The sequence below is a fragment of the Microtus pennsylvanicus genome, chromosome 10, assembly GCF_037038515.1.
Source record: "Microtus pennsylvanicus isolate mMicPen1 chromosome 10, mMicPen1.hap1, whole genome shotgun sequence".
NCBI classification, from domain to species: Eukaryota; Metazoa; Chordata; class Mammalia; order Rodentia; family Cricetidae; genus Microtus; species Microtus pennsylvanicus.
The window spans coordinates 27,528,769-27,556,049 of record NC_134588.1 but is presented as its reverse complement, the minus strand read 5'-3'; the positions used below and the strand labels follow the sequence as shown (position 1 = coordinate 27,556,049).

General features: G+C 44.5%; 1 protein-coding gene across 1 annotated transcript in view; it reads right to left on the bottom strand.

Annotated features, from left to right (window-relative positions):
• Positions 1 to 26,576, bottom strand: part of Dstyk (dual serine/threonine and tyrosine protein kinase) — a 51,349-nt gene extending 24,773 nt beyond the window's left edge. The window contains exons 1-2 of the mRNA XM_075987897.1: positions 26,180 to 26,576; positions 10,102 to 10,490 (exon numbers count right to left, since the gene is read on the bottom strand). Of these exons, the coding sequence (XP_075844012.1) occupies positions 10,102 to 10,490; positions 26,180 to 26,444 (654 nt within the window). The 5' untranslated portion in view covers positions 26,445 to 26,576. The remainder of the gene's footprint in view (positions 1 to 10,101; positions 10,491 to 26,179) is intronic.
• Between the last annotated feature and the right edge of the window lie 705 nt (positions 26,577 to 27,281).

Sequence of the window (27,281 nt, the reverse complement as noted above, 5' to 3'; positions counted from 1 at the left end):
TAGTCACTTGAGCTCCGAGAAATCTGAGCCTTTTAGCATCTCATTTGCAATTTGAGCAAACTACGTAAGTCCATCCACTCCTTACCCAAGCCAAGATCAAGAGGAGTCTGCTGTTTCATCTCTCCCATAAACACAGGGAGTGTATTCTAGGTGGAAACCATGCCTGGCTCTCATCTTGCTGTCCAGAACAGCCTCTTACTGCCCTGACTTACACATGCTGGGATGAGAGCAGTCCCTTCAGGTAAGCATCTTCAAAAAGCTGGTTCATAAGATTTCAAGGTTTAGATTGGAATACACAACTGCATAAATACCACAGCAAAGTCACAAGTAACAGTGAGAAAAAGACTAAAGAGTCCTAAGGACCAGAGGGAGAAAGAGGACGAGAAGAGGGAGCCTGGTATTTGTATGATGGGGTCAGAGGACTCTTCAGGAGTTGGTTCCTTCTTCGTTATTGTGAGGCAAACTCTAGTTTCGGCTGCCGTGCTGCACACTCCAGTAACTGGTCCACTCAGTTCTCCATCTCGCTGTAGGAGCACTGGGATGCAAATGCTGGCGGCACTCAGGCTTGTGGTAGACTCCAGATTGAATTTGGGCTTTCTTTCACCTACTGGGCCATCTCTCTGGCTCATACACTACATAAGTTACATGTAGTTTTTGTTTTGTTTTGTTTTAACCACAGCTCCTCTAAGTGTATACACTCCCGCTCTGAAACAGGATTTCATGTATCCCAGTTTGGCCTCAAACCTGCTGTGTTGTCAAGAACCTTGAATTCCTGATCCTCCTGCCTCTACCCAAATGCTACATCACAGACATGCATCGCCATGCTTTCCTTACGCAGTGCTAAAGACTAGATCCAGGGCTTCCTATGTGGTAGGTAGGCACTCTACCAACTGGGCTATACTCCAGCCCCCAGACATTGTAGAAAGATAGAACCGATTTTATTATAAGAAGAAAGCAAAATATTCAAAGTCTAAGTATTATCTGGAAATTTTTCATTTGAGGGAATTTATAGCTGATACTGTAAACCTGACCAAAAGCCGAAGCCTGGGAGGTCACAGGCCGTAGGAGGGAAACGCCTACTGCTGCCTTGCTAACTAACCATGTGGTCAAACTGCTGACCTCAGCCTTAGCCAAACAAGCTTCTCCCTGTAGTGGCCAGTAATTAACTAAGCAACTCATAGCTGGTCAAAATGCTGAGATATGAGACTGGGCCCGACATAGCATATCTATTAAAGCTCCACGTGTATCAAGGCTTAAGGAACATTGTAGAAAAGGGGGTAGAACCGCCATCTTCTGGAAGACATGGCCAGTATACTCATGCACTCACTGAAGCTTTGCTTACCCACACAGGGTCAAGTCAACAAGACCAGTCAACATTCCAACAGGCAGCATTAATTGGACTAAATGGATTATAAAAAATGGGGGTGGGAGGTGGACACATGAAGTTGAGATGGGGACATGTTAGGTGCCTAGGAAGAGTGAGAGGGGAAGAGTTAGGATAGAAATGATGAAAATACATTATTTACATTCATATGAAATTGTCAAAGAATAAATAAAAGATATATTTCATCTAATTTTTTTCAGAATAATTTTATTTGGTTAAATCGTAAACATTTTCAGGTTTTCCTCAAGGACCCCTTTGTGCCTAAGGAAACCATCAGTGAAAACTGCCAAGTCCATACATAAGACTGACACCCTCTTTAAGAGAACAGAAAGAACGGGCAGTGGTGGGTCACACGCCTTTAATCCCAGCACTCAGGAAGCAGAGGCAGGTAGATCTCTATGCGTTTAAGGCCAGCCTGGTCTACAGAGCTGGTTCCAGGGCAGCCAGAGCTATACAGAGAAACTCTGTCTTGAGAGAGAGAGAGAGAGAGAGAGAGAGAGAGAGAGAGAGAGAGAGAGAACAAAAAGAACATTTACTCATAAGTACAAATTCATTAAAAGAAAATTTCTGATTAAAGGCCTTCTTTTTTTAAAGACAGTGTCTGTGCCTCAAATTGTAGGGAATGGGATCTGGTTGGAAAACTTGTTTGACACTGGCTGTTCAAAACAACACCTTCTGCTGCCTTGACTTATATCTGAGCCACTTAAGGAAGCACATTCTAACAGTCCATCTCCTGAGCTTAACTGCAGGACTTTGTGTACAGCCCTGGCTGGCCTGAACCTGCTATACTCTGTTGGCCTCAGACTTATGTCAGTATCCCTGCCTCACATCTGAAGTGCTGGGATGACAGGCATGTGTCACCACACCTGCCAAACTAAAGGCGTTGTAATGATGTACTAGCACTTTTGAGAAAAGCTGTACTCCTAAACCTCTGTGCTGCTGTTTGGTTGTGTTGTGTTTGAAGGTTTTTTTTCTGTTGTTGCTGTTCTGAGACAGGATCTCCACATATACCTATGTAGGCCTTAAACTCACTAAGTAGCACAAACTATTTAATCTTCCTATTTCAACCTCCTCAGTGCTGGAAGGACTGCTATGCCCGGCTATTTGTAAATCCATGTTGCACTAAATAAAAATGGACAGAAAGCAAACGCAGTGCTCTCTCCTCCCACCCCGTCAGTTCACCTTGCTGCTGGTCCCGCAGCTCTCCCATGAGTCAGTGCAGACTGCCACTCACGCAGCAGTCAATATCACCTAGACCACAGTGGGATTTGTGAAGCTAATACTGTCTTCTGGAGGCAGAGAGTAGGAAATAATAATTAATACTGAGTGGATGAACCAGAGCTATCCCAAGTCCATTGTAGCCACCTGAGATAGACATCTGACCTCAACTGTCTATATCACAAAGGCTATATACCTTCCTACCACCCAGAACAGCCCCAGCATACAATAAGAATACAATCAGAACAGTCAGACAGCACACAGTAACTGTGAATTAACCAATAAAGAAACTGCTTCTGTTACTTGCTCAGAAGCACATGTGATCATCATACAAACTCTTGCACCTTTCAGGTCGCATCCCACACATTCATCTGACCCTGCTGCTTGAAGCAATAGGTAAGCATATTGCTCCTTAGTCAAGAGAAAACTCAGGAATCAGGATAGAATCCCTTGATTCCCATTTGAATCACAATGGAAGAGCTCTCTTGTAGGATACATTCTGCACAAATTCACAGACCACATAAGAGGTTTCTGTAAACCATCAATTCTTCTAGCAAGATTAAGAAAACATAAAAGAAGGGGAGGTGGGGACTGGGAGGAGTGGAGAGATGAAAGGCTGAGGTCAGGAGGTATTAAGAGAAGAATTTTAAAAGATAAAAAAGGAAATTTTTTGAAAAGAAAGAATGTAAAAGAAAGTGCTTGCTGCTCTCAGAACAGCCGAGTAACAGCTCTTTGGCTTTGTTTCCATATGAAGTGGTAAAGCCAATCATTGATCACTCAGTCACCAAAGAAGGCTGAGTGCTTCCTACGGTTATCTGCTCATGTTGGTAGGGACGCTAACTCGGCTGCTAAAGCTCAGTTACAGAAAAAATGACATCCGTGGTCAACCTGAGAGAAGCTAGAGTTATCTGAACATAGACAAGCCTTGGGCATTTTCACAATTAGTGATGGATCAGAGGGAGCCCAGCCTATTGTGGTGGTGCCACTCCTGACCAGGTGGCATGTCAGCGAAAGTCCTGAGGAGCACCCTCCATGGCCTCTGGGTCCTGCCTTGAGGTCCTGCCTGACTGCCTCCGTGGTGGGAGGGACCTGAGAGCTGCAGGCTGAACTAACCCTCTCCTCCCCAACCAGGACTGCTCTGAGACTCAAACAGCTAGCTGTGTGTTCAGGCTGAAGGTGGGAACTAGCAGTGTCTTGGCTTCCTCCTCATCCACAGCTCCGGTTCCCGAGACCACACGGAGAGCAGCGCACTAATAGAGCCACGGTCCTGCCTGTGCAGAGCACTTACACAGCGCAGCCTTCGCCCTACCCAACTTTTTTTGAGGCAAAATACTTTATTTTGGAAAGGTTTGATGTGTGAGGTTTGGAAAGGTCCACCCTCTCTGCTGTCCTCTGCAGGACAGATCTTCAAGGTCTTTCTGTCACAAGAGAGCCCTACCCATGTCTACCTACAGTTTTCCTCCATAACCCCTCTCATTGGCATCTGAAGTTTTCTTATTATTTTACAGGGTTGACTCTGAATTCACTTCCACTTTATTTAAGCATAGCTTTATTTATTATTAAGGTGTGTATAATATGTGTATGGAAGAATACAGGTGGCCGTGTGAGAGACCACATATGTGGAGGTAAAAGGACAACTTGAAGAAATCAGACCTCTCTCCATCTACCATGGATTCTGGAGAGCAAATGCTACTCTTCAGGCATGCTCAGCCAGCACTTTGACCCACTGAGCTATCTCACCTGCTCCTCACCTTTAAATACTAATTACATATTAAAGAAAAACTGCCCTACTCTTGCCATGTCGCAGAAAATATAATGACTCTGGTTGACACCAATGCTCTCTAAGGGGAAGTTTAAATAAATAGGTTTCTAGGCCATTAGATGGTTCCTAAGAAACTGAGGTTAATATGAGGCCATCCCAGGGCTCTATCCCAGAAGCACAGGAATAGAGAGGCCATCTCAATAGGAACCTGAAGCTTTATTCAGCAACTGATGAGACTCACAGGCAAAGAGAAAATAGATGGAAAAGAAAGATCTGAGTTAAATTTTCACACACTTCTGTACTGCACCTTCTGAAACAACTGTCTTTCATTTTACTCTAAAAGCAAGTACGATGGATTGTGAAGAGTTTATTCCTAGTAAGGCTGGGTAACTCAAGGTTCGCTAGCACAGGGGCTTCAGTTTGGAAAAGAAGGAAGTCTGCATTTGGCTGGTTATCAGAGAAGAGACAATGACTACAAAAATAGGGACTGTATTCTGTCTTTTCAAAAGTAAAACATTTAAATTGTGTGTGCATGTGTGTGTGTGTGTGTGTACATGTGAAAGTGCAGGGCCTGCAGAGGCCAGAAAAGGATGTCAGATCCCCTGGAGCTAGAGTTACAGGAAGTTATAAGTGGCCCCACAGAGCTGGGAACTGAATTCAGGTTCTCTTCAAGAACCTCCAGCCCAGGAACGATTCTTAAAAACACTGATTTAGCCGGGCGGTGGTGGCGCACGCCTTTAATCCCAGCACTTGGGAGGCAGAGGCAGGCGGATCTCTGTGAGTTCGAGGCCAGCCTGGTCTACAAGAGCTAGTTACAGGACAGGCTCCAAAACCACAGAGAAACCCTGTCTCGAAAAAGCAAAAAAAAAAAAAAAAAAAACAAAAAAAAAAAAACACTGATTTATTCTCTAAATGGAAGGGGGAGCTAGCTTATTATGTGCTAACATTGCTGGGTTCTTTATACATTTTGTCTCATTTTTGCTTCACATCAATCCCAAAAGACAGGGATGACTAGACCATCTTACAAAGTCACAGAGCTAAGTGACAAACCCAGATGGCTACACAGTTCCTCATCTACCTAGCCACAAAGGCCATGTTTAATCAGTTCCTGAAGATCTACTATGTATCAGGAACTGCCTGATCCGATGTCAGGGAAGTTCTGAAAAAAGGCATGGCATGCTAAGCAGAGGTCTGAAGAATCCTCTCTCACCCCATGCTTAAGAAGTATGCTGGCTGCAGAGTAAAGCCTCCATGTAAAACAAGACAGCGTCCTCTAAGAGTGCCTGAGGTATCACAAAAGAAATCACAAAGAAATTATTTTCAAAAAGCTTAACAGTCAAGTATAACTCACTCAGGGCTTTGTGCTCTGCTGTCTTATTCAGGGTTACTATTGCTGTGATGAAACACCATGACCAAAGGCAAGTTGGAAAAGAAAGGATTTATTTGGCTTATGCTTCCATATCACTGTTCATCACTGAAGAAAGTCAGGACAAGAAGTCAAAACAGGGCAGTAACCTGGAGGCAGCAGCTGATGCAGAGGCCATGGAGGGTGCTGCTTACTTGCTTGCTTTCCCTGATTTGCTCAGCTTGCTTTTTTATATAATCCAGGACCACCAGGCAGGGTTGGCACCACCTACAATGGGCTGAGTATGCCCCAACCCATCAATCACTAAGAAAATGTCCCACAGGTTTGTCTGCAGCCCAATCTTTTAGAGGCATTTTCTCAACTGAGGCTCCCTCCTCTCTGATGACTCTAACATATCAAGTAGACATAAAACTTGCCAGAAGATCTACTAACTGAGATGCATTCCTAGCTCCTAGATAAGAATTAAAAAAAAAAATCCTGGCTAGAGGTTTGGTTCAGTGATAGTCACATCTTTGTTATCCACAGGCCTTGAGTTCAATCCCCAGCACCAAAGAAAACATTCTCTTTTAACCACACATCTACTTAATGTGTCTATTAACCTAGAATAGGTGTTCCTGGTTTTCTTTGGCAAACAGTGTAAGCAGGATAGCTGCACTTCACTATGTATGTACAGCATACTAGGATAAGGGTAAGATTGCTAGGCAAAGAACACGTGCTTACTGTCTCCAAGGTATTTATGATTTAGTGTTGGTCTGAACTTCCTACATCCTACCTGATACATCATTTCAGTTCCCCTTTCTTGCCCCATAAAATAATCTGTTCTTTACTTCAATTAGCTCTCTAAAAATATCTCTAAAATATCTTTACTTTGAATACTTAGAATATCTCTTCTTTGGATATTTTAACATGCCCTTATTTATTTTCTCTTGGAAAACCATCTGGACCTAATTCTATGCCCTCCTTCCTGCCAACAACATCTTGCCATAGTCTTCGTTTATACTTCTTACCTATCAACTCCAATCTTTCCATCTAAATACTACATTCCACAGACAATGCAGCATCTAAGGAAATGCACTGGCTGGTCTCATGTCAACTTGACACACACACTAGAGTCATCTGAAAGGAGGGAAACTTATTGAGAAGATGCCTCTATATGATCCAGCTGTAAGGCATTTTCTTAATAAGTGGTCAATGAGGAAGGCCTAGTCCATTGCGGGTGGTGCCATCCTTGGGCAGGTAGTCCTGGATTCTATAAGAAAGCAAGCTGAGCAAGCCATGGGAAGCAAGCCAGTGGGCAGCATCCCTCCATGGCCACTGCATCAGCTCCTTCCTCCAGGTTCTTGCCCTGCTTAAATTCCTGTCCTGATTTTCTACAGTGATGTGGAAGTGTAAGCCAAATAAACCCTTTCTTCCCCAACTTGCTTTTTGGTCATGGTGTTTCACTGCAGCAATAAAAACCCTAACTAAGACAGGTAACATACAATGCTTGTTTTATTAGGCACCAGAATAAATGCCAATAACTAGCCAGAATGTATGAGTAGCTAGTCTCATAGCAATAATCTTAGGAAATTTCAGGGTCAAATTTTGTATAAATTTTTTGTTCTCTTAGGATGTTTTGTGGTGACTAGATTTTGAAAGCATTAACTGCTAAGATATAATTAAAAATCAGTATATGTATTAAAAACAGGTTATTCCCACTGCTAGCTACTTGTTGAGGGCTATAAAGAGAAAAATGTATCACTGTAACTGGTTAGTTCAAATATTTGCAAAGTAAGTAAGACCTTGTCTAGAAATGTTTGTCTTCCTCTGTTCCCTGAAATATCTCAGCAGACATCATTATGAGCGAACAACCATGCCACCATGTCAGTTGTGTAGCAGGTGACAGGTACATTTCCTAAAGGCCAGCAAGTACCTGTTGGGATAAACAAGCTACTGATAAGGGCGGAACAACACAGCTAGCTGTGGTGGCTCATATTTAGAATCCCAGCAAGTGGTAGGCTATGGCAAAAGAATTAAGTTCGAGGTCAACGGCAAAATAAGTAACATTTATGTTGTTGTTGATGATGATGATAATGGAAGAGGGGAAGAGGACAACAAGGAGGGGTGAAGGGCAGGGAGGAGGGGAGGAGGAAAAGAGGAAGAACAACAACCTCAGAGCAACTGAAATTATGTAACCGCCACAGTAAAGGAAGCACTGCCGGGGTGAGGGAATCCTCTCAGGTTGAGCAAACTGGATCTTTACAAAAGAAATACACACACACACACACACACACACACACACACACACCTACCACCAGACCGTACAAGTGTGAGGCAGACAACTGTTCCATTATCCCTGTAAGAGGAGATTTGAAAAGGAGGTGGGTAGATGCAGATGACAGAAAGTGAGTGGAGTGGGGAGGGAATATAAAATACTTGTATGAGAGATTATGAAATGTGCTGCCAACTGGGGAAAAAAGCCACATCTGAACACTGAGACTAAATAAGGTCTCAAATACTAAAGGCACAACAGTGTTCCCCTTATTAAAGCATAACCTGGGAATCTCAAGGGATCCAGACTAACAAGTTGGAGATACTGCGCAGTGTGAGTTGATATAAGCTGGTCTATTTTAGAATATGCTGAAAATGGTGAGGTTATGAGAACTTTAACATATTAGAAAAATGACCATTGTATAAGAGGGCAGAGGGAAATTCTGCCTTGATAGTTTGACAGCTCAAAGGGACATCCATTTCCCCTAATTCAACTTTGGTTTCCTTTAGTTAAATGTTTCCTTTCTTTGCCACCCCCTTCTCCAAATCAAATAGAACCATGAACTCACTGATCCTAAATATAACTGGAGCTGAAGAAAATATCTTTTTCACGGGCATGAGCACTCTCCAGGTAGCCGTGCCCTGCTCCCACAGTGAGTTCAGCATCCTGACGACTCGACAGATAAAAGCATGTGGTGAGAGAGTGGGAGCCAAACCCACAGAGGCCACAAAGCCCCTGGCATCACAGGAAGCTAAGCTTAGAATCCCTGAAATCTGCTCCCAGATCCACATCAGAGCACTGGAGAAGAAAGCAAATCTGGAGAAACTGCTTAAGGGAAATCTCATCAGCCACAGAAAAGAGCAGGAGAAACTAGAGAACTTCTCAGGAAGAGTGAGAAGCTTCATTTTAACCATGCCAAGAAAAGGCTGCTCTGGTACTGTAATTCCAGTACCCTTCTCAATTATAATCTTTGTGTGTGTGTGAGGGTGTGTGTGTGTGTAGCATGATTGATAAGCATCTGGCATACTGCTCTGGCTTCTACACATACACCAAAAACATGCACGCACACACACACACACACACACACACACACATACATTTAAATAAATAAATAAAAGCAAATAAAATCCTAGAGATATAAACCAAATAGGGTTGGTATGTAGCTCAGCAGTTCAGCACCTGAAAACAGAGGAAGCCCACAACTACAATTGAACTGAGAGAAAATGGGGATTGTTACATATCCCACTCCGGCACATAAAGATAAAAGAAACATGTAGAAGGAAGTGAGAAGACTGTCTCTTTTATAGGCCACAGTCACTGGCAGAGACACCAAGTATCCTAGAAGAGGGGTAGATGGAGAGGTACTAATAGAGACAGAAACACTCTCTCACATTGGTCACACTAGCCCATCCCATCTAGCACAGCCACACTGTGCTAGATGATGAACCCTGCTCTGACCCCAACCATCACATCCTTCACCAACCCCCCTTTCCGTCTAGCCTTGGCCTACTCCTAGCTATCTAGTAGCAAATGAAGGCCAGAAAGAGGGGAGTCTTCTTGTGTGTAAGCAGGAATGATGAAGAGGCAACATGATAGCTTAGGAGATGCCACAGCCCTGTGCTTTCCTTGGGAGTTTACATAAAAAGGTTCCCTTGTATCGAATCAGACCTGTCTATGTTCCTTCTAAGGTCGGGAAATGAACTGCCCCACTCGGTAAATTAACAGCTAGCGCTGAGGAGAAAACAACAGAACTTCTCACATGGTCTCAGTTTTACTAAAAATATTAATTATTCATCGTATCACTGTCTCTTTAGAGAGAAATGACTAGAAACCGTTCTAGAAACAAAAAGGGCCTTCTAACTTTGATAACTACTCTGTAAGATCTTGTCGAGATGCAACAATCACATATCACATATCCCTTCCTCTCTAATGGAGACAAACGTTCCCCAGGGCCTGCAGAATGATGAGCAGCCACTGGCGTGAAGCTAACTGCCCAGTTAGCTTCGAGGATTATGTTTCTCTCACTGTGTTCCTTTCAGAGCCCAGAATACACAGCACCAGACTACTTTTCTAAAAAGTCAGAAAAGAAGCTGGTGCAGACATACATGTAAGGCTGGTACCTGTAGGAGAGCATGATGCATTGTCACCTCCAGCTCAGCTAAAACATGAGCAGCATCCTTGCTGTCTTCTTGAACCTCCAAGTCCTCCTCAGGGATGGTCTCCCAGTTGTTCTGGTGTGCAGCCAGCGTGTGTACTAGTTCATACTGACCGGGGAGTGCCAGGCTGACCCGAGTCTGAGTCCCATAGGTGAAGCGGAGGCGCCGATGCCTACAGCTCTCGTCGCTGTCTAGCTTGATGGTGGGAAGCACCTGCACCCCCAGCAGCAGGTTCAACAGCTGGCACTTGGCATTACAGTCCTGGCCGAGGATCAATATGCAGGGAAGGCAATCCACAATCTGCTGGAGATATTTCTCTTCCTTAGGTGGGAAGGAAATGCAGCTCAGCTGACCTGGTTGGGGGATGGGGAGAGTGGAGGAAAAATAAGTGGTAAAGAATAAGGACAATAGAGAGACTCACACGAAGACTCAACTAGAAAGGCACAGTCCCAGAGGGAAATTTCCAGGAAACTTTTGATTAAAGGAGGTACCGGGAAAATGTACTAGTCAGAAAATATTCTTCAAATGTCATAACTGACCAACCAATAATGTCACCTGACCAACTCATGTCAGGAAACAAAAGGGGACAGTGACCTGACAGTCCTCCTCTTTCATGCAGTGGAGGGACAGTTTACAGGATTCCATCACAAACACAAGATAATTAAATGACAATAACTAGGGTCTGAATCCAAGTAGAGACTATATCTAAATGTACCAGAATTAAACCTTCCTCTGACAGAAGGCAAAATACTTGAATGCACACTCCTTTTAAATCCCTACCCTATGCAGTTTTAGCTTATGCTCCTCATTTAAACTTATTTTATTCCTAAATGCTGATGAATACATATATGGAGGGGGCAGTAAAAACCTCTGCAAGATGACATGAGCTCTAAGACGTGTTCTAATTCATCACCCTGACAGCTGAGCACAGCACCCCAGCTGCCAAGTTTTCTTAAGATACTGGATGCTTAATTGAGATCTATATTCCCACATCAACCCATACTCTTTTCTGTTGATGGCTGACAAGACCATGAGTAAGACAAAGGGACAAAACTGCTCAGCAGGATAAAATCTAGGCAAATCTAAGAGATGTGATCTCAAAATTAATCTCCTTTGAGGATACCACCACTAACCTAGAGGGCTCACTTCCTCAAACAGATTTCAGTACTGCTTGCTATACAGACCAAAAAGCTTAAAAACCTGTTTGGGAAAGAATATGAAACTGGTTCCTGGAAATGCTCAAGAAAGAACTCACTCAGTCACTCTCAAACTGCTTCAGCAGTGGGGTCTCCCAGCATCTAAGATTCAGGAAAGCCAATCTTTGAGCCAAACACACACGTCATAATTGAAGCGTAAGGAGATACTATTTGCCTTAGTCACCTAACAATATATTACATCAAACCACTTGTGGGGTTGTTTTGTTCATGAGGCGAGAGGCCTGACTCACTGAAAAGGTAGTTCTTCAGAACATACCTGCCTCATCAGAACATACCTTAACCTTCACCAGAAAGGTTCAAGAGATCTGTCCTCAATAAGTCCCTCTCTACATTTATTATGGTTCTCTGTTTCATGTATAGCTACTTGTGCGGCACCATGGCCTCGGCATATATATCAGCAACACTAGAATGGGAAACCTGCTCTCCTGGGGAAGAGACAGTTCCTCCGAAAGCCTAGAGAGCATTTCCTGAGAGCCTGTTTCTGTGCAAGCTGTCTAAGAAGCACACGAGTGAACACAGCCAGGATACTCACTAGTCTAATCCTAGCCTACACTCTAAACTGGGAAGGAACAAACAATGGTCTGTTGCAAAGAACAATAGGCAACTCCTGAGTTCTGGGTCCCTTTGTCCACTATATACCGTAATATATTCCATACAGAGCAGAGGTCCTTCTATTAATAACTATTTCTAAGAATCAAAGCATGAAGATCCTTCCTATTTCTCTGCCTCCTCAGCACCCAACACAATGACCGACAGCACTGAAATGATGTATTTGCTCTGTGTGGGAGCTCACTGGTTGTGAGCAGCCGTCTACCGAAGTGACTCTACTGCATCTGTAAAGCACAGTGTCGTAATGAACAGTTTCAAGAGAGCCATCATTCCTAAAATGTTCCATCTTTACACAGTGAGCAGCTGTGAAGAAAACAGAGCTGCAGAGTTTGAAAGGAAGATGTCAGCTGCCCTGCCGTCACTCTCACATCCTCGTCCCCATTTTCCTCTTTTCTAGCCCTGCCCAGAATCTCACCTAAGGACTCTGTTCACACTGACAACCTTGACTTTACCATCATAAAAGCAGTTTTACAAGCAAAACAAACCAACAGCCCTAAGTAAGTTCTGCCACTGCTGCTCCCTCTAGCAGAGTGTGTAATAAAGAAAATCCACTGAGCCTCTTTCAGGACAACACCTCTGAAAGTATCAGCAACAGGAAAGCCAATAAAGCATGCTGCATCAGCCAAAACCACAGAGACACACCCCATTATTCATCTGACCCAAATCATCACCTTCCCATGCTCCATCTCTCCTACAAAAACAGTCTGCAGAAACAAGCCTCTCTAGTCAAAACAGACAAAACTGGTGCTGTGGCAAGGGGGCTGAGGTTGAGCCCCGTTCTCCTTCCCATTTCCTGGCACTCTGCCAGGATTTCGTGTGCAACCAGCCGAGCTGGGAAGGCCTTTATCAAGAGAGCTGCTCTCTTGTTTTCCAGCATATCACTACCCTCGTCTTCTGCTTCTCCCATGAGGCTTTTTCAGTGATCGCCAACATGTCCACACAATTTGAATAAGTGCACAGATGAAATGAAGCCAAAAGCAGAAGAGATAATATTACTTCTCTGGGCACCTTTGTGACAAGGAACTCAGCTGGCAATGGAACAGCCTGAGGTGATTTTCTGATCCTGGCAGTCTACTGGCCCTTTCTGGTCCTTACACTGCTCATCCATGAACTGACAAGAGTTAGACCATCTTCAACACTCTCTCTCTCCGGTTCTGAATTCTCATTTTAACTGATCAGATTGTTGGCAATGCTATTCTGAGATAGGGTCTATGTAGACCTGGCTAGCCTGGGTACTAAGTAGATAAGGCTGACCTCAAACTCAGAGATCCACCTGCCTTTGATTCCTAAAGGTGTGTGTGTCAACATGGCAGGCTGTTTTTATTTTTAAATTGTACATGTATTTAATTGTGCAAGCTCCTCTTGAACTACTATTAAGTACAGATCAAAAGTGACTAGACTCTCATGGGCTCTAAGGACTACAATGCAGTCTTAGCAAGCTCTCAAGAAAAGATTAAAAGCTGTGTCTGACACTGGGGGAGGAAGGAAACCTGCTCCTGAGCTGCAGCAGCTGCCTCACAGACACTTAAAGGACTTCTGAGTTAATCGGGTTTTCTTTGATAATTAATACAGCAGCATCTGCATATGGGCCGCCAGAAGGTAACGGTGGGGCTTCTCAGCAAGTGCACATTAACCCTGCCAACTCTAACTGCAGGAAAATTCAAATCAAATTGTCCTGAACGCAAACCAAGGCTTTATCTCTCTGTCTTTCTTCATGGTGGTTGTTCTTAAACACAGAGTTATCCTGATTGAACTTCCTTCTAACAAAGGTTTCAAGTTAGAAGGAAGAAGTGCAAACAAAGGAGTATGCCACTGTATTTACTTGGTCTAGATAGTATTTTTGATCCCTTTCTGTATACTGACCTCTGTTTGCCTCATCTCAATGTACTTGATTCTCCCAGATAAACTTCTGTCCTCCTTTATAAATTAGAAAATAGGCTTAAAAAAAAAAAATCAAAGGTGGCCCAGGTGGTTTCCCCACTTAACTAAGGAGCTAAAACAGCAGTGCAGAGCTGCACCCTGGTCTCAGGAATGCCCCCACCATGCCATTTCCCAAGCCAGGGCTAAATATACAAAATTTGGTAATTACACGACTTCAATTTAAAACAAACTGTACAATTGCTATGACTGTTCCTCTAGCCCATGAGGAATAAAGCCTAGGAAGAAAACAGAAAGACCTGCCAGACATGGCAGCTCACACCGTGAGCCCAGCACCAGGAAAGCAGAGGCAGTAAGGTCAGGGTCTGAGCCAACCTGGGCTGTAATGAGAAGCTGTTAAAAACAAACCGCTGGTGAGAGGATGGCTCAGAGGTTAAGAGCACTTACTCCTCCTCCTAAATTCAATTCCTAGCCCTCATGTTAGACAACTCACAATCTCCTGCAATTCTAGCTCCAGGGGATCCAGTGCTTGTTCCAGGCCTCTGCAGTGCCCTGACACTCCTGGCACACACAGCGCGCACATGAGTGAAAGTAAATCCCTTAGCAGAGACGGGGGTTCTGAGACAAGGACTCACTATGTAGCTCTGGCTGTCCTAGAACTCTATGTAGACCAAGCAATCCTTGAACTCACAAAGATTCACCTGTCTCTGCCTCCAAGTGTGTTCTGATTAAAGACCTGAACCACTACGTCTAGCCAAAAAGAGTAAATCTTTAAAATAAATAAACAAACAAACAGAATTACTTTTGACTGGTGCACACTCAAAGCCACCATTTATTCCACATATTTCTGGAATCCCTTCTCTCAGAAGCTGTAGGTGACTTTCTACAAAGTTCTGAATGTTCTTCCCATCAGCCAGGGTATAGCACTTTTTGGATTTGAAGTTAAGACTCATAAAGAGAGAAGTAACATATTATGTCACTAGTGCCCTGTTAGGATACACTGATAGGCTGGATTACATTTGCAGAAATGGCTAATTGGCTTGTATCCATACACTTCCATTCTTGCTTGTTTTCCACCCCAGTTGGTAATATATACTCATGGTGAGCCAAGGATTAGAGAACATCAGCTCACGGTACTATCTAGAATAAGTGCAACTTTGGTCTTTACCTTTTAATACTATGGTAACACTGGGATCCATAAAATAGACTGCCAAAAACATGGCACTTCAGCAGGCTGAATACTTCCAGTAAAAGTCCAGAAGGTCTCTGAAATAAAGTCTCTCTCCTGATTCTTCTGCCTGCCAGTTTTCTACCCTTCTTCAAAGTAATTCATAGAATTCAATATTTTCTTCCTGAAGGTGGACATGGAAATTAGAAAAATCTTCCATGCCAAGCCAGTCATAAAAGTTACAAAATTCATACCTTTTCTCTTTTCCTTTTGAGACAGGCTCTCAGTGTAGCCCAGGCTGACCTTGAGTGAGTGCTGAGATTACTGATCAGCCACCATACTTAACGTCATTTCTTTTCTCTGGATTTCAGCAGTGTCTCGCTGCATACTGAGAGGAAAGAAGGCTATAAAGGAAGCCCAAGAAACGAACAGACAGGCCTGCTGGGCCTCCCCACTGTCTACAATAGTATAGGTCATACCCTCGCTAGTGTCATTCTACACAGCTGTCCCTTCTTCACCAAACCTAAGCACTACAATCATTTCCCCTGGATTTGGGGCCATCGTTTATGAAGCTCCGGGCACATAAAACTTTAATCCATCACTGTGCTTTGCTCATTAACTTGGTTTTGCTACAGGAGATTGGGTTTTGACCTTGAATGGAAAAAGAATGGTACCACACCTCAAGACTGAATGACAAGGACTTCAGTGTTCATTCAGGTCTTAATTCCTTCCCTTGGCTTTTTGTTTGTTTGTTTGAGGCAGGGTCTCATTGTGTAGTTTAGGCTGGCCTCAAATTTATAATCCCCCTACTTCTACCTTCCTACTGTTGGGATTGTAAGTGTATGCTACCACAACCACCCTTCAGGTTATTTTTTCTTGTTTTTGTTTGTCTGTTTATATCACTTTTAACTTAACTTCTCTGTATACTACGTGGTTTTGTGGCAAGCTAACATAAATCTTGTCGAGAAGCAAATAAAATAGATTCTATAGTTAACTAAAAGGAACTGTGACACAAACATACATTTCTAAAGTAAGTAGTGGAATTTGACTTTCCACTAGCTACATGTGCCAAGAGTAGAGGAAAGGATCAGTCCTACGCTGAAAAAGGAATGTTACAGTCTTTCCACTACAGTTCTGAAGTACTAAACTTGGAACAAGATTCCCAAAAGTTTACAGAAAAAAATCTTAGATAAGAAACATTTATTATTTCCAAAGAACTCTCTGAGCATCTGCTAAACATAAAAGATTCTGGGGGCTGGAGAGATGGCTCAGTGGTTAAAAACACTTGACTGCTCTTCCAGAGGTACTGAGTTCAATTCCCAGCAACCACATGGTGGCTCACAACTATCCATAATGAGATCAGATTCAGCGCTCATATACATAAAATGCACAAATAAATGAATCTTTTTTTAAAATAAATAAAATAAAATAAAAGATTCTGAATGATACAGGAGACACATGACTTAAGAAAACACATTTTGAGCAGCCTAGGTTTTAGAATCTTTTGGGACCAAATAGGACAGGGAACTGTGATGGAAGGGATGGTGTTTGGAGAAGAAAAGCTGAAATGTATTGAGGTAACCAATGTTCTTATTGCAGGCTCAAGTCTAGCTGCTGGAGTATGGCTGAAGTTATTCTGTGTGTTAGCCCTGAGAAGACCTCCATATTTTCAAAATCCCAGAGGTTGTCCTGCACTAAAGAAAAAAAGGAGACCTCCCTAGCAGCTGGTACCCCAGAGCCATGTGAAAAACGAAGGCACTCAGCAGCCTGCCACCAAGTCCCTTCCTGAGTGAAACTGCTTCTGATGCCATCGTGGTCACAGGGAACAGAAACACAGCAGCTGAGGCTGTCATTATGGGCTGCAGAAATGGAAGTGATTCCTCGAAGGAATCCAGGCCTATGCATCACTGAGGCCTTAAGTTCTGCCATTTGTAAGAAAGCACATTAACCATTAGGAATGATTCAAAGGTGAGGACATATCAAAGGATACTGTAACCAGCCTGAAAGGGTCTCACTAACCAAACAGGATAATTTAATCATAAAATAAAAAATAATAAAAGTTATGTCCTGTTCAAAAGTATCCCCAAGCCCAAGTCCACAGTGATATAAATAAAGCAAGCTCTCTTTAGAACAGCAACAAGAAAGGAAGAAAGAGTGTTGGATATGAACACTACCACTGAGCAGTGAGGACTGTTGGTGGATGCTATTCTAGATGCTACTCTAGAACAGTGGTTCTCAGTCTTCCTAAAGCTGCGCCCTTTAACACAGTTCCTCATGTTGTGGTGACCCCAACCATAAAATTATTTTGTTGCTACCTCATAACTGTAATTTTGCTACTGTTATGAAATGTAATGTAAATATCTGTGTTTCCCAATGGTCTTCAAAGACCCTTATGAAAGGGTCATTCAACCCCCTAAATGGGGCCAAGACCCACTAGTCTAGAGAAAGAAAGGGTTCTGAGGAACAAGCTATCAGTAAAACCTGAGAACACATTAGCACACAAGATTAAGCTGGAGCCAAGGGAGAAACGGTGAGGCTAAAGTGAAGCTATCTAGAGGATCCCCACCTAATTAGTGATCGCGCTCACCATCTCCAGAGTCGAGGCACAGTGGCCTGTGCTCTGTGAGGTGCTATGTGCTGTGTCATTTTTCTGAGATTCGTGAGGGCTCGTGACTGAGTCTACTCATCACAAACGACATGCAGATCAGATTAAGTCATTCTACACAAGGTAAGGCCTGTCCTTTTAACTTGTCACAGATACAAATGTCAAGGAAAGGGCAAGGAAGCTGCTCTAAGGGAGTCTGAAGAGGTGTGACAACTAAACGCAACATGTGTTCAAGGGAAATGCCAGGGACATGTACTGGGACAGTCAGCAAGCTCGAATGTGGCCAAAGACTGACGCAGTGAATCCACACTGACTTCCTGACTTGGAGAGCAGCATGGTGTGTGGGATGGCGTCCTTGTCTGGAGAACTGCACACTGGAGTGGTTAGAGACGAGACAACCTGTCTGAATCTTGCTCTTAAAGGCTCCGCAAAGATGGGACATAATATGGGGGACAAGGGTCAACTGGGAAATACTAACAACTGGCAAACCGTATGAACAAATATACGAGCTCTTTTCATGCTGCTGGAAGTGTTCATGCATCTTTGAAATTATTTCAAAATATTTTTTTTTGGATTTTTTCAAGACAGGGTTTCTTTGTAGCTTTTGGTTCCTGTCCTGGAACTAGCTCTTGTAAACCAGGCTGACCTTGAATTCACAGAGGTCCGCCTGCCGCTGCCTCCCGAGTGCTGGGATTAAAGGCGTGCGCCACCACCTCCCGGCTCAAAATATTTTAATGACCAGAAAGGACAGCTAGTTAAGACACAGCTCTAGATCCCAGGAAATAGAGACCAAGAGGGAAAATAGAGACCCTACAGGTCAAACACAGCACCAACAGGACTTGGTATATTTTTAAACAACTTGCTGCTGCCCTGTACAAATCTCTCCATCTCTTGGATCTTCCTCTGGTTTGCTGCTCCCTCTTGGGAGAAGAAGGTGCTTTCAGGGCACTAATCTAAGTAGTTCAGAATGAAATTTAGAATCCAGATCCACAAGCTGAAGCAGCAGGTCTCCAACAGACCAACTAGTAAGTTCTTTAATGAAGAAGCCAGAAGAGAAGCTTGACCTTACAGTGCCTGCAAGTGCCCCCCCTCTTCACTCGGGAGTAGAGGGAGCTTCGCCACGTCTAAAGAGTTCAGGCATCCACCTTCCTACCCTTAATTAGTTTTAGTCTATACTAATAAGACCGCTTTTCCAGGTTAGGCTGGTAGGAATTCTCTGTCTCTCTGTGAAACAAGCACAAGAAAACAGGTCAGTTGTTCTTCCAAGAGAAAGTGAAGTCACCTTCTCCAGAGGGGCCTTGTAAGCCACCCAAGAACAACTTCTCTTCCACTGGCTGTTTTCTCCACATCCTTCAGGTACTCACCTGTCTTCACAATTGCAAAGCTAAAGTCTCTTTTACAGAATATTCCTAAAAAGTAAGTTCTGTGAGAGTTCAGCTATGCTCTCTCTAACCTCAATTAGAGAAGGAGTTTTCATAGAAACTAATCTTGTAACCTGGCTCCTTCTGGGCTCTGCAAAGTCTGTGGGGGGGGGGCAGGCAAATGGGGAAAGAGAAAGACCAAGGGATTGGGGAAAGAGATATGAGAAAATAGAGAAGAGGAGAGAGATGAGAGGAAACTTGTGAAATTCTCTCCCCACTATCCAGAGAGGAAAGGGTAAAAGCCATCAAAGAGAAATCAATCTGACATAAATAATACATTAAAGTTCTTAATCTGATTAATCTAAATTTAGATACTTTACATCCATCCAAGTAAAGAGATAAAAGGCACTTTAAAAAAAGAAATGTATTTTAAAACTCAAAGGCTTTTATGACTACATAATCAAGACATTATTCTCCAGAACAATTCTGATGCATCAATTAGCTAGACATGTGAAAAGCTAAACAGTTCTGAAATCCTACTTCCAGCTTCCTGCCTAGAGAACAGTGCCCCAGGGAACAGAAGCAGAATTCCAAAGTGAGCCTGGTCCGAAGATTCCCACAACCACATGGCACAGAGCTGGAGAATACATCCAAACCATTCACATTACCCAAGAGAGGGCAAAAAACACACTGCATAAGATTGGCACTTCAAATGGGGACAGAAGGTTGTCAGTGAGTCCTCATGCTGTGGCTGGCTTTCCTTCAGGATTTTGGTCTGGACTTGAGAGGAAAATTATACATAAGGGGACTTTCACAGAAACCCTGATTTATACAGCTCAAAGCAAGAGTACACACATCTCAGCCACTACTACACATGTTCTCTGTCAGGTCTCAAGTTCCAAGATCCCAAAACCACCAAAAAACTGAATCCTCAAGCCCAGGAAAGGACTGAACTGAGCCTGGCATCTCAGCAAGGGACCACAGCCAAAGTTCTAGGAGGTAAGAAAGAAAAGTTCACCTTCCACACCCCATTACATTACTGACTCTCTGTACCATGTAGAGAACAAAACTCACTGTCCTAGAGGCTGTTTTCCTACATGCAGGTAAATTCACCTCGGATCTTGCGACTCTTGTTGGGGGGGGGGGGGAAGACAACCCACTTTTCCACAGGAGCATCACACTCTTCCTCTAAGAAAGGCAGAGGTGGGAGGATCACTAATGGTAACGGGATGGGATGTATTCTGCACTGAACCACACAAACATGACCACCATCATTACTCACAAAGAGTACAGAGTACCTCAACTCCTTTTTAAAGTTTGTTGTTTCTTTTTAGCAATGATGGAGATGGGATCCCAGTTAAGTAAGCTCTATCACTGAGCCAACCACCATGCCTCAACTCTTTATCAACACAGTGTGTGTGTGTGTGTGTGTGTGTGTGTGTGTGTGTGTGTGTGTGTAAGAATATATATGTATCATGCACACATCTGTAGAGGTCAGAGGACAACTTACTGGTTCTTTCCTTTTACCATATGGATTCTGGGGCTTGAATTCAGGTCTTCAGTTGTTTGTTAGTTTGTTTGTTTTTGAGGCAGGGTCTCTGCATAGTTACTGCTGTTTTGAAGCATTCTATGTAGACCAGGCTGGCTCTGAACTCACAGAGATCCATCTGCCTCTGTCTCCTGTTTACTGGGATTAAAGGTGTGCACCACCATGCCCCGTTTAGGTCTTCAGTCTTCTATGTCCTTAATCCCATCATACTCTGTCCCTTCAAAGACAGGTGATGGTTAAGGAGGCAGCCAATCTGTAGATCCTTTAATGGGACCCGATGAAACGCTAAGCTTCCTTTCCTAACTGCAGTCTGGAATGGCTCATCTCACTCAGGTCCCCGGGTAGTCTGACTTACACAGAGAGCTGCTGAGTGCGTGAACATTAAGAACACACTTCTCATACCTTGACGGCACTCTGGTCTAGTTAGTATTGTGTGAAAATCATTCTCTGGGGCATGAAAATAATTATTGTGGATGGGGCATGGATCTAACTTCAGCTCAACTAGGCACAGTCGCACAAGTCGACAGCCCCAGCTACTCATGAGGCTGAAGGAGCAGATCAAAGAAGCTAGGAGTGTAAGAGAGGTGGAAGACAGGCTGAAGAGGAAAGGGTGCAGAAGCTATTATGCTCAGAGAGGCCAATTCCTAGCAAGTCTCTGATCAGCAAAGGTGGTCCCTAAAGCCCTGAGCCTCAGGGAGTAGGAACCAGGACCTGAAGGTGGGTCACATTTTCTTCACTGAATGGGATAAGGTTTCCTACTACAGTAAATCATGGTTCTAAATTAGGACTTGTTTGTAACAGGCTCTGCGAAGAGTGCATTTGAATTCCTAAGCCAGGTCAGGGAAGCACAAGGAGCCACAGAAGAACTGGACCTGAAGCCTGGAGACCGGGTGGAGACCTGGCTCCAGTACAGTACTTTGTCCCACCTTCATGTTTCTGTCTTCTTGCCTTCTCTCCCCTCCCCTCCAAGCCCATGTGCCCACTTGCTAACCCATTGTTCACCATACCCTCCCATGGGCAAAGTCACATCTATTAGTATCTACACCTGGACCGCAGTGTCCACTGTCTCTAAGTGTCACAACTTTGTAAGGTGGGCATTATCACTCTCGCATCATACAATGAGATAAAGTGATCACTTTTTGTTTGCTGCTTTGACTTTTGAGATAGAGTCTCACTATGAAGCCCAGGTTAGCCTGGAACTCTGTATATAGTTCAGACTGATTTTGAATCCCAGATCCTCCTGCCTCAGTCTTCCAAGTGCTGGGCTCACAGCTGACTACACTCTGTGACTTCCAGGACAGAGCCTGTTTTCAGTAAGTGTTGGTGCTTAATTGTAAAATTCTGGCAACCCATCTATACTAAAAGTGACAAAAAGAGGCCAAAGAATGCTGAGAAACACATCTATTAAATAACAAAAGCAAACAGCTATAAAAACCTAAGAAGCAAAATTCATTTAAAAGGCCTATAACCTAGCCACTCTACCTTCCTGCTTTCCTCTCAGTTTATGTGTATAAATTCTAGCTGAGATTATACCTCTGCAGAGGACCAAGTTCAGGCCTCCAACTTCTTTTTTTCTACCACACACACAGAGGTTCTCTGTAATGATGACAATTATCATTAGTTTTTCTTAAGAGAAAAGTGTAAGCTAAAGTAGTGCCATACGCCTACAGTCTCCGCACTTGGGAGGTGAGGCAGGGTTACAGGTCTGAGGCCAGCCTGAGCTACATCTTGAGACTCTAAGAGGGAGAGAGAAGGACTGGTATCCGCTCATCCAAGGTAAGCCAAATTTCTTTACTTGACCCTAACCCCCATATGTAGCATGCTGACCGCACGTCCCAGGCACTCACGTGTCTATCTAATAACGGCTACGTGGGGCCAGGTGCGTACCTGTAATCCTAGCACTTGAGATAGAGACAGAGGGATCACTTGAACAGAGGTGCGTAAGACTAGCCCAGACAACAGTGAGACTATACCAAAAACAAACGGCAGCTGCTGCTTACCAGCACCTTAGCAGGCTGTCCTGAATATGCGCAGTCCTAACTCCCAACAATCCAGAGGTAAGGTCCATTACAACCCCCATCTCCAGATGAGGAAGCGGTGACATCACACAGCTATGATCAGTTAAGAGCGAAGGGAGGCAACACAGATGACAGCGTTCCAACCAGACATACATGAGTCATTCCCACTTCTTAAAATGGAGAGCTTTAAGAAAAACGGCAATAGCTAGGACCTCCACTGGATCATAAAGTAAGACAAATGTTTTCCCTTCTTCTGTTTTGTAATACTCTACCCTGCCTCGCCTGAAAGGGGTTCAAAGTCTTTATCTCATTGCTTCTGAATGCTCTAGCAGAGGAGAAGAAAACAAATGACAAACAAAACCCTCAACAGATGGAGGGGTCTCTCCCCCACAGCTACATGAGATGGCTGGAACAACAAAGGGAGAGTCGAATCAGTGAACCTTCTCTGACAGTTCTCTCTGTACAAGCGAAGCTACTCTCAAAACCAGAACATTTCAAGTGTACCACTACAATCACCACCACTACACAGCCCAGGCTGACCGGAGCTCACAGTCCTCCCATCTCAGCCTCCTAAGCGCTGGAGCTGCCGGCACGTGCTGCCATGTCTAATTCCATCTACATTTTTTTCCTTTCTGCTTTTCTTTTGATGGGGGAGGAGCAGTGTGAGACAGGGTTTTGCTAAGTAAACCTGGCTGGTCTGGAACTTGCTTCGGAGCCCAGGCTGGTCCTGAATTTAATAGAGACTCTCCTGACAGTGACCCTTCTAGTGGCGTTCAGGGTTGGAACTACAGGCCCATACCACCAAGGTGGGCCTCACCTGGGCCTTCCATCCATACTTAACTTGTAAATACTGGAACTCTTTTATGTTCTATACACGGACTTGAGTGAATTTATACCTAACAAAAATAAGAAGTGTTCTTTTGGAGTTCTTCCCAGTTCTCTGTAGTTGAAAGTGAATTTTAAAAAAAAAAAATGGTGTTATATATTATGACAAATAGCATACAAAGAAATATTAAAAAATGTTTTTATTATTGTTGCCATCTTTTTAGTCCAACAACTTCAAAGTATAGTTAGTCCCTGATCTTTAGTTGCTAAAATACACTGCATTAAACTGCAAAGGGCTTGTTAGGTTAAGAATTGAGGGCCCCTTTCCTCCATGTTCTGAGCACCTATTAATCAGAAATCAACACTCACAAAAGAAAGTTGAGACAGCCCCCAGTGACTTTGACCTTACCAAAAAGCTCCAACTAGCACAAGGAGCTAATTGTCCTTTAAAGAGTGGTTCTACTTTCTAACACCTTTACCAGACTATCTGGACAACAGCATCCTTCAAGTAGACACAGAGATACTTAGAACCCTGGTGCAGCCGCACCCCCAATGACTAGGAAGCATGGTATAAAACAAAATCAAATTGTTCCCCATCCTGTCAGCTGTGAGCTTCTGGCATTTTATTGAGATGGGTGCATTCCAAAGGGTGAAAAAGTTCAAATATGCAAAAGTTAGATCACAATGCAGTCAACCAGAAAAGCCAATTAAGCAAAAATAATACAGAGGTGTTTCTGTGTCTTAGGTTTGCCTTGAAAGAAAACAAGTCAACCAAGATGCTTGAAAATTTACAGTCTCCATCTAAGGTAAATCCATTCTGACTTTTTTGTAAAGGAGTAACTCCGAAGCAGTCATTTTAAATAAGAGCAGCAATAGAGGGCTTTTCAAGTAAAGCTGCAGGAGGGTCTTCAGATGGAGGAAGTCGCTGCAAAGAATGGAGGCCATATTCTCTTCTAGACACAAGTCTCCAGGTGTGGCCAAAGCACGTCAGAAAAGGTAGGTACCACCCTAGTGCTTTTTATTCTGAGTTACATAAGAACTTTCCCCTGACAGTGGTGGTACACGCCTTTAATCCCAACATTCGGGAGGCAGAGGCCAGCCTGGTCGACAGGGTGAGTTCCAGCACAGCCAGGGCTGTCTCGGAAAACAAAACAAAAAGACAAAGAAGGAAAAAAAATCTTTAAAAAAATACACATATTAAGCATCGGTGGTGCATGCCTTTGATCCCAGAACTTGAGAGGCAGAAGCAGGTGGATTTCTGTGAGTTCGAGCCCAGCCTGGTCAACAGAGAGAGTTCCAGGACAGCCAGGGTTACAAAGAGAAACCCATTTGGAAAAACCAAAAATAAATATATATTTGGTGTGTGTGGTGTGGTGTGGTATGTGTGTGTGTGGTGGCCAAGGTCAACTTTCAAGAGTAGGTTCTCTCTTGGTCAACTCAGGAAATCAGGCTTGGCAGCAGGTACATTTACCAGCTGAGTTATCTTGCTGGCCCAAAACAAGGACTCTTTATTTTTTTTTATTTTTTATTTATTTATTTTTTTTTTTTTGTTTTTGTTTTTGTTTTTCGAGACAGGGTTTCTCTGTAGCTTTAGAGGTTGTCCTGGAACTAGCTCTTGTAGACCAGGCTGACCTTGAACTCACAGAGATCTGCCTGCCTCCACCTCCCCAGTGCTGGAATTAAAGGCGTGCAAGGACTCTTTAAAACGGCCTCTTGGGCAATGGAACAGTATCACTGAAGGCCCTATCGGGACTCACCAGTCTCAGACAAATTTAAGATAGTAAACATGCACCTAATATGAGTGTGGAGTCCAACTCACAAGTTCATCTTAAGTCCAAATTTGTCACCAACATCACATTTCTCAAAGTGTTAATAAAACACCTGTATCAGATCCCAGCCTCTTCGACTGCTGAATTAGACTCTTAGGACCCACCTACTCCGATGACACAACAGAGCCTGAGACATGGTGTTTTTAATACACTCCTGAGGTTGTTTTAATGCATACTGCAGCTCGAGAATCACCAAATAAAAACGAAGGGCATATCTGCTGTTATGCTGTCCCCCAAACCCTATCCATATGGAATGCCAGTGGCTTCTCCCTTCCTAACACAGCGGTTCCCCTCCAGTTCCCCGCCAATTGCAGTTCAACAGTAATCAAGGAGGATCAAAGATCTGGCAGTATTTAAAGTGATTTGGGGCCTCTGACACATCCCACGGGGTGGGGGGAGATCAAGTCTAAAAGGGCAAGTTCTTTAAGGGCTCAGGACCGCCCCCCCTCCACCCCCAACAACAACAACAACAACAACAAAAAGTCTTCCTTAACTCTTTCACGATAAGCGCAAGTAACATCTCTGGCCAATTAATTGCTGGCACCCATTAGATGTATTTTCCTTCGGAGACTCCAAATCCTATTTAGAGGACATCTTCACAAGGCTGCCTCTTGACTGAATTACAAGCAGTTTACACTCAAACCCCACGCGTGCAAACATCCCAGTGCAGTCCCAAGGCGTCCAGGGACTTCAGGAACACCCAGCCTAATGCCTAACTGGGAGGACTCGGCCTCCTAACAGTGCAACCCCAACTCAAAGCAACTTTCCACTCTCCGCTTAACCTTCTCGGGTTCTGCCTCCCTGTCTCGAGCCCTCGCCACCTCTCCCCAGGGATGTCCTTCCACTTCATCTCAGATCCCCGCGGCCCAGGCCCCGCGCCGCCCCGCGGCCCACTCCCACCCGCCGCCTCCTCCTGGGCTTGTTTTGCTGACAGGAGTGCCACCCTCCAATTTTCCTCTCTGCTTCGGGCCTGTCCTCCTTACCCGCTGGCAGCGGGGCTTCGGCGACGTCGCCGGCAGGGCCAAGCTCCGCCGCGCAGCCACCCGCGGGGGAGGAGGGACAACTGTGACTGTGGGAGCACTTGATGTCGCGGAAGAACTTCTGGGTCTCTCGCAGGTTCTGCCGCAGCCGTCCCAGGTAGCGGCGGTAGCGGCCGAAGCCCCGGCACAGCTCGCGGATCATTCCGCCGCCTCCCGGGCCGGGGCCTGACACGGACTCGCCGGCCCACGGCAGTCCGTCGGCCTCCATCGCTCAGCCCGCTGTCTCCGCGGCTAGCTGCGCCGCTGGCCCGGCCCCCTCCGCCCGCCCCCTAGCGCTCAGCGAAGGCGGAATCCGCCTCCCGACGCCCCTGCCGGCACTCAACCGGGCCTCCAGCCTCGATCACCGCCACCGCAGAAAGTCAGGGCGCCCAGCGCTGGCCAGAACCTTTCTCCTCTCCCCCGCGGAGCGAGGGAAGCGCTCACCGAGGCACCGCCGTTGCGCGGGCTCCTGGGACTTGTAGTCTGGACTGGGTGGAACGCCACAACGCCCACGGGAAAGCGCGGGAGCGGGTGGACCCGACTGCTATCACTCTGTGCCTATACTCATTTCGTTTAAAGTGTATTCTTGCTCTGTACACAAGTCCCCAACGAAAGGCAAAAACAGTGGGGTCCGAACGCCGGTAGATGTGGGATACCCCGAATCAGGTCGAAATATTTTAATAGTCTAAAGAGGAAACAAGACTGAGGCCAGAATATCTGTATGGACACAACAGATATTAGAGAATTGATTGAGAACACCCTGGGAATAGTGAAAAGTCTCCTGTTTGTGCCACAGTCTACGTTTTCTTTTTTTCCTGCTCTAGATGTGGAAGAGGGGTTGTGAAAGGGTGGATGAGATATAAAAGAAAGGACTGTTAGTTTCTTGTAGAGCCGGCTGGTTAAAGGGAAGTTGAGGTCTGCAGCCTTCTAAAGCTTTCTGATTATCTTACGAGGCTTCTGCCAGTGTGGCAAACTTCCATTACTCAGACTGTGTCCCGAACTGTGTAACAAACACAAAAGACAGAATTTGACACCAGTCACCTCTTTACCTTTTTCCTGACACACA